At 42.2% G+C, this 8,410-nt stretch overlaps 1 protein-coding gene across 1 annotated transcript; it reads left to right on the top strand.

Annotated features, from left to right (window-relative positions):
- The first annotated feature begins 2,819 nt into the window (after positions 1 to 2,819).
- On the top strand, positions 2,820 to 7,605 carry aldoab (aldolase a, fructose-bisphosphate, b). The gene is made up of 7 exons (XM_061707657.1): positions 2,820 to 2,972; positions 3,865 to 3,983; positions 5,761 to 6,027; positions 6,122 to 6,282; positions 6,403 to 6,661; positions 6,801 to 7,000; positions 7,129 to 7,605. The coding sequence occupies exons 2-7, from the start codon at positions 3,872 to 3,874 to the stop codon at positions 7,219 to 7,221; spliced, it is 1,092 nt and encodes a 363-aa protein (XP_061563641.1). The 5' UTR covers positions 2,820 to 2,972; positions 3,865 to 3,871; the 3' UTR covers positions 7,222 to 7,605.
- Positions 7,606 to 8,410: the final 805 nt, after the last annotated feature.

Genomic DNA, 8,410 nt, shown 5'->3' with positions numbered 1-8,410 from the left:
GGATATACATAGGAAACAGCAAATAAATATAGCTTTCTTTGGAATAACTGCAGTTTCTTCTTGTCACTTCATTACATAGTAAATGGAGCAGAGAGGAAGCGAGCTGCTCAACACATATGACTCAATCAAAGCCTTGTCACGGAAAATACAACCACAAAAAAAAGCTGCAAGAAGCGATGAACGGGCCCTCGCGCGTGCAGTTTGCACCAATGAAGGTCAAGTACTCAAAACCGAGTCCGATGACACCACCCATGACTCTCTATGTCAAACCATTCAAAAGTTATAGCAGAAAATAGGGACAACCAATCAGAAGAAGGGGCGGGGCTAATTTTCACCAATTATGGTCAAGGACTCAAAACCGAGTCCGATGACACCACCCACGAGTCTTTATGTCAAACCATTTAAAAGTTATGGCAGAGAAAAGTTTTCTAGAGGGCGCTGTTGAGCCATCTTGCCACGCCCATTAATGCAAACCATGAAATATCAAATGTATCACCAGGCCTGGCTTGCGTGCAAAATTTGGTGACTTTTGGGGAACTATCAAATATGGACCAATCAGATGAAGGGGGGGCGCGCTTTTTGGCGTCTAGTGTCGCCACGATAACGCTTTTGAAAGAGAAAAGTAATGTCGTCGTCGCAGGATGGAGACGAACATTTTGATGTATAACACACCTGGGTGCACGTTACGGTTCGGGCTCTGAAGAGGCTGATGAAATGGCATAAATTTCGCCAAAATTACGACGATTTGTTCAAAATGGCCGACTTCCTGTTCGGCTTCGGCCATGCCGCCAAGAGGCTGCCAGATTCTCGCTCCATTTGTACAGGGACTGGAGCGCCCGTAGCTCACCCCACAAAGTGCCCCTAGGTACACAGTTGAATAATATAATTAATGTAAAGTCAAATGTAAATGTCAAAGGTTATAGAAAATGATAACTTAAGAATGGGATGTGAGGAAAAACTGTTAGTTGTTCATTTTTATGAAATATGTCAGAACAAGTCTGATGGTAGGAGGACAACAATGAAAAGGCCTATACACTTTTTTGTGAACATTTTCATGAAATACAAACTAACAAAAATTGGAATGAAAATATTAACTTACTTGACGACAGACTTTTAACTTTTAACTTCAGTATGAATTATAAACCTTTAAATTATTACCTATTTCTCTCTTTTGCCTAGCAAACATACAGTAAACTGAAATAAGATTCGAAAAATGAAAACACAAGTATCCTCCTGTCCCAATGTGACGGAATCATAATGAGAATATGAGAATAAATTCCCTTTTCCTCCACATTTCTGATGAGGCATTAAGAGGAATGACCTTTTCCATCTGTCTTCAGATGCTCGACTAGCTTCCTTTCATGGCGATATATTTGTATGCACGTAATACTTTGACGACTAGTTGTCTTTAAGTTCTGATTCTTTATTTTCATCCCTAAAGCTGTTTGTTTTTACTCAAAGCAGATGTATACTGGAAGCACACTGAACTTACCAATCTGGTTTTAGGCAATATGTCCAGGCAAAACAAAAATAGCCCAGATGCAATCTCTGTTGTATAATGTCAAATATTTCTTGGTAATCACATACCCACAACTGCTGACCAAGCTGATCCCCCCAGAATTTATGAGAATGTTCATTTAAAAAATTGTGTTTCTCTTTCCGATTTGAAAAATATTGTTTTTCCTTATCAAATGATTATTGATATATTGTTATGTGAAAAAAAAAAAAAAAAATCTTTATATCATGCCTTTGCTGGAGAACAAGAAGCTTGCTAGTCATGTATCTTTGACATATGTGAACATACTGACTCAGGCAGACCACAGTCTACTCAGGAAGTGAGCATGCTCTCTACCACTGCTGCACATCACTGATAAGTGTAGCGGCCACAATTATAGCCACAAAGAAGTTACATCCTGCTTGCACTTTTTCTCACAATTACATTTTTTTTGCCGTCTTGCACCTGATGCGAGTGAAATCGATTGTGCAACAAAGTTTTGTGCCTCTGTAGGTTTTGGCCAATCATCTTGGTTGACCATTTCACTGCCAAGCCAAGATGATTGAGAAAGGTCAGGAAAAAAGTCAGGGATCAAAAACTGTGCTGCTGGTCTGGCTTGGATTTCTAAGGGCAAGTTTGCAATGTTGTCACATGCTCCCCAAGCCCCTATGCAAGTGTGTGTGTGTGTGTGTGTGTGTGTGTGTGTGTGTGTGTGTGTGTGTGTGTGTGTGTGTGTGTGTGTGTGTGTGTGTGTGTGTGTGTGTGTGTGTGTGTGTGTGTGTGTGTGTGTGTGTGTGTGTGTGTGTGTGTGTGTGTGTGTGTGTGTGTGCTATTAGTGCATATTACATATAACTCAACTTTATCTTCCTCCACATAGCCTTTAAAATGACCTCTCTGTGACAAGAAGTTCTCTGAAGCTACAAATTGTGCAAGAAATTTCAAACTAATTGCAGCTTAGCAGTTTTATAATTAGTGAAATAGAGAGAGGTACACATTTCATTACAAGAATTAAAAAAAACATGTGCCTTAAAAACAGGTGCATCAGTGTTCTTAAATGGACAATTTTGTTTAACATGGGTGAGGGTATTTACTGGTCTTATTTCTTTATCTGGATCATATATTATTCGCCATTGTGCAGTATAAATAATAATGGGCGAATAATATATGATAATATACATATTTCCCCACTATGCATACTTTTACCGGATTGCCACAGTGGGTCGCATTTTCTGCCACTCAATGAAACGCTCTTTGCCCTTTCACTGGGTTGCTCACCAGCATATTACTCCAGCCGAAGCCTCGCTGAATGTCACAAGCCATCTCTGGTTGCGTCCTGTTCTTTTTATAGCTGGGCAGCCGAAATGTGAGGGGTCACAATGGGAGGATAAATACAACGGCCAGCAGACCAGAGGGTTGTCGCAGACGAAGCCTGGATCTTCTCCTCCCTCTTCTCTCAGCTCTCCTCCCACGGTCAAAGGTAAAACAACATCATATTTAATGGGCTATGGTCACACAAATGCAGCACTTTAAATGAATCACTCTGCTACCTGCTAAATATTTTTGTTCATATACAGGCATAAAGTGCATGACATACACATTGAGTTCATTTGAAGGAGTGTATCACAAATACCCACACCTCAAAAAGGTTTGTGGTTCCTGACAAGCTATATTGCTGTATCAGGGTCAGGTGTGAACCACAGACTTAACTCTTTGCTCAGTTCACAAATGTTACCTCTTTCAACTTCCGCTCCGGGTGTTGCATATCTTTTTGAGTTTGTTTTTACAACACCCTATTTCCCATGACAGAGTACATCGACTCATCTACATTGCAACACATTTTCTTACTAATCCTCCCAAGTTTCCACCATCAGAGTGATTAATGATGACTAACTAGTAAGACTGAGCTCTGTTTTATAATAATTTTAAATTTGTCTAGACTGTTTGCCTGTTAAATTTCAGAGCAGCATGCTTTCTTGAACATTGGGGTGTTTCAAAGCAGTCTTTCTTCCATGCCTCACGCAACACAGTTGTACACAGTGTAAATTTAGCTCAACCTATTGATAGAGCAGGCGCAGGCAGAAGGAGACTGGGAGTGGGGTGTGAAGGAAGGGGCAGTGAGGGGGAATGGAAAGGTCAAAGATAAGAGGATAGAAAATGGAGCAGCTCACTCACATGCTTGTCATGATTTCTCAAGTGTGGTCAGATTATACATTGTAGAGTGAAACTCACCCTGACACTTGATCCTCTGAGATGCAACATATTGTGCAGGGTGAATAGTATGTACCACCAACAAATAACCAGGAATGATGAACGTTAAACCCTGTGAGTCCCCTGACAGCAGCTTTTGTCATTCTTTGCTTCTTATCTAGAGTCAGGATGCCTCACGCATTTCCCTTCCTCACTCCTGAGCAGAAGAAGGAGCTCAGTGATATTGCTCACAAGATTGTTGCCCCTGGCAAGGGAATCCTTGCTGCTGATGAGTCCACTGGTAAGTCCAGCAAAACTACCAACACTCTTCAAAAGTAGGAAATTCTATGAACAAACGTGTCAAACTGTCTGCAAATAGTTCACACCATACCAAAAAGAATGGGCCAACTGCTGTGTCACCAGTTTAGCTGAGGATTAGTTTCACCTGGCATCATCACAGTCATGTGTCTGTTGCCACTGCCTGTGGCTTCACAAAATAAACATTTAGGCCCATGCAGTCAGATAATCTTTCAAATTAAAATAATGTTCTTTTTACAATATATTCATGGAACATATTCGAGGAAGTGTTTTTAGATGGTTTGCTGTTTCCAATTTGAAGACCATCAGAAAAATGCACATTTAGAGTGCATTTTTTATTCACAAAGCTGATTTGGCAACGCACACTTCCAGCCTAATCAGCATTATCAGTTCCTCCAGAAGTATTTACGTTTTCAACAGTTTCGGCCTTGTAGTTTTAGGACGTCGCAGAGGAAGTAATTTTCATTTCTTGTAAGTCTGTGTGGCTTAAAGCCTCCTTTAAATAGTAAATTATCAGAACCTACTTAGGCTATTCCTACTCAGGGTCATGAGGGTCTGCTGAGTCTCTCCCACCTCTCTTCGGGGAGAAGGCCGGAGTACACCCTGCACTCCATCAGTACCTGTCAATAATGATAATTCAAGCACAAGACGGACTAAACAATCGATCACATAGTTCTATGAGCTTAATGACTGAACCTTTTTTTTATGTAATATGGAACAATATGGTCCAACCACTGTGTGAAAAATGTTAATGAGTACCTGTCTTGCACTTCACAGCTTTAGCCAGTCAGCTGACCAATCAGAGCAAACCGGGACACTAAGATATCAATTAATGGCAGCAAACAATAAATACAGCTGGTTGATTAGTAAAATCAATACCGTCTCCAAAGGGTAAATCTCAAAACCTTTGCCTAGTGGTTTATAGCCTTTTAACTCCAGATCATTTGTAGCCGTGTTCCTCGTGGCATTCACAAGCACGTTCAGCTGCTATGGCTAGTTGCCACATGCTGCCAGTAAGGCACAGGCTAATGAACAGAGCAACTGGACCAGGAAGTCTGTGCCGGGCACATAACCTGAATATTTTTTTAAATTAGGCTCATACATTGTTGCCCTCCAATGAAAAAGTCACAAATCCATCCCCGTCTCATGGTGAAAGGTCACTGGGTAGAAACCCCACACGGGGCACCACTGCACCAAGTAAATAAAGTGTTTGCCATATGCTGCTGACAAGCACGGATAAATGGATGTGTAGTGTAAAAATATATGCCAGATCAATATTCAGAGTGAAATAATGGAGAGAAGTAATGGAGAGGTGTAATTTGGACACAATGCTCTTACCAACAAATTGTGCTGTAAATGATTTGATTTTGTGATGCTGGCTTGTTAAATGTAAGATAACTGAGATGTGCTTAAAGAGGGTGTGCACCACTTTATGGTGTGACAACTGCATTCAAAGGCCTTATGAGCACTTGTTTCAGATTGCTGATAGTTGACATATCCCTCAACTAAGGAACAGGAAATAGTGGCAGATTGTCACGTTTAGCCAACCAATAACAGTGTCAATTCACATCAATATCAGTTGACCTGCTTTAGTGGACTGTCAAGATTAAATGATTAACATGTAAATAACAATTGTATTTAGGGGTAAAATGTACATTTAATTTTTTTTCCAGCGGTGTCTCCCACTGTGCAAAAGCGCCAGCACAGGTGAAAATCCGGTGCAGTGTTTTTTATCTGTGGTATGTTTTCGTAACCTTCAGGTAGTGTGGCCAAGCGCTTCCAGGGCATCAATGCTGAGAACACTGAGGAGAACAGGAGGCTGTACCGCCAGCTCCTCTTCACTGCTGACGACCGCATGAATCCTTGCATTGGTGGTGTCATCCTCTTCCACGAGACTATGTACCAGAAGGCCGACAATGGCAAGACCTTCCCCCAGTATCTGAAAGATAGACACATGGTTGTTGGCATCAAGGTTGACAAAGGTGTCGTTCCCCTTGCCGGAACCAACGGCGAGACAACCACCCAGGGTGAGTAAATAAAGGATTTGAACTCAAAGTGAACAATTCAATCTCTGTTTAGCAAATCCAGTCCTAATCCAGTGCATCCTCTCACTTCTAACAGGTCTTGATGGACTGTATGAGCGTTGCGCCCAGTACAAGAAGGATGGTGCTGACTTCGCCAAGTGGCGTTGTGTTCTGAAGATCACCCCTACCACTCCCTCAAGGCTGGCCATCGTTGAGAACGCCAATGTCCTGGCTCGCTATGCCAGCATCTGCCAAATGGTGAGAAACGATGGGTAGATCTTGAAGTCAGAATGGAGTCAATGATTCATCCCACTTGCCACTCCTACCTGCCTCCTTGTTGAGAGCCTGCCATATGACTCCTGTCATTTATGTCCCCAGCACGGCATTGTCCCTATTGTTGAGCCCGAGATTCTTCCCGATGGTGACCATGACCTGAAGCGCACCCAGTACGTTACTGAGAAGGTCCTGGCTGCCGTGTACAAGGCTCTGTCCGACCACCATGTGTACCTGGAGGGAACCCTGCTCAAACCAAACATGGTTACAGCTGGACACTCTTGCTCACACAAGTACACCAACCAGGAGATTGCCATGGCAACTGTTACCGCCCTGCGCCGCACCGTGCCCCCTGCAGTTCCTGGTAAAGTTTATGCACATTTTTGTGCAAAATAAAAAAAATCAGTAACAGAATTGTACTTTTGTAGAGGCTGAATTATTAACTGAATCATCTACTTGGATGCAAGTTGTGCACTGCTAAACTCATGCTTTTTTCCATACAGGAGTTACCTTCCTGTCCGGTGGCCAGAGTGAGGAGGAGGCCTCAGTCAACCTCAATGCCATGAACATCTGCCCTCTGCACAGACCCTGGGCTCTGACCTTCTCATATGGTCGTGCTCTGCAGGCCTCTGCCCTGAAGGCCTGGGGAGGCAAGAAGGAGAATGGCAAGGCATGCCAGGAAGAGTTCCTCAAGAGAGCTGTGGTACGTGTGACTATGAAAAGAAAATTGTCCATGTAATAAGCAAGATGACTTAAGAGGACCTTATGGATTACTGGTATCAAACATTATTCTCCAACTGTGCATTAAGTAACACCTTTCTCCTCTTCCAGGCTAACTGCCAGGCCGCCCAGGGGAAATATGCTTCCAGTGGAGCCAGCGCTGCTGGTGGAGACTCACTGTTTGTGGCCAACCATGCTTATTAAGCATAGATACACCACCACCCTCCCCCCACCCCCCTTCCTCCCTTCGACTTACCATTACTGCAGCATTACTGCACCATCACAGAAAAAGAGCATGTCCTCTAAGGCAGTACCTGTGAAATTCTCTGTCCACTAATAACCATGGCAACATCAAATACAACACCTCGACAGAAAGCAAAAGTGAAAGGAAGATGGGGAAACTTGTTCTGCCTCCATTCCCTTACCTTTCTTTTTTTTTAAATCACCTTTTGTTTTCTTTTCTTTTTTAAGGTGACAATTTCCTCACTGTTTTTACGCAACTTACGCATCCTATTTTCCTTGGTTTGCTTCCACCTAAGTGCAGTATACAACATGTACTGGTACCATGGAATAAAATGTTGACCCACATGTGCTTTTGTACTTCATTTTTGGTTTTCACTTACACTTTACCTCTCACTGCAAAATATATCAAAATCACAGAACCAGTGAAAACTAAAACCACACTTTTCTGATTGTTTGATGAGAGAAGAGAGAGCAAGAAACAACTACACCGTTTTATTCATACTTTATAACTTCAGCAAAGGAATGCCTCTCTCTTATCAGTAAGGTAAGGAAAAGGTCCTTTTAGGTGGGTACACCACATAAAATCTAGAAACGTCTTGAAGCCGAATTTCAATTCACACAGAGACGTGGCCATCATATCATTCACATTTATAAGCTGCTGTGCTTTCGTTAGTGTTCCACTGCAGATAGATGCATCACACCTTGTCTATCTCACAATGGCTCTTAACAACACCTCCCACTCTAGCCTCTGTCTAAAATAGACCACAGAAGCATCATTCTTTTTAAAGGGTGAGACTCTACTCCCTTGAGGACGTGCACACAGACAGCTGCAGGCACACAGCTGTCGTACTCTGCAGTCTTCCGCGTGAAAAGAAGCTCAACTTCTTCTTCTTTTGGCAAAGTCATTCCTATTTTCCTTCAGACGTTTAAACATATTTAATTTTGAGATTTAATCCATGTTGCGACACACTCCCTCACACACCTCTTTAATTTAAACCCTTAAGTTTTTTTAGTGTGTAGCATGTGCTTTGGTCATAATAACTAGGTGACTACGTGAATGCCCAATATTACAAAGGGAGGGGGAAAGAAACCTCACCAAGCCTAATATTACCTTTTAAGGTAAATGGTGTGTGTGTGTAGAAGTATATGG

This window comes from Cololabis saira, chromosome 19, assembly GCF_033807715.1.
Source record: "Cololabis saira isolate AMF1-May2022 chromosome 19, fColSai1.1, whole genome shotgun sequence".
Taxonomy (NCBI): Eukaryota; Metazoa; Chordata; class Actinopteri; order Beloniformes; family Belonidae; genus Cololabis; species Cololabis saira.
Note: the sequence above shows the minus strand (reverse complement) of the source record. Positions and strands in the feature narration are given on the sequence as shown.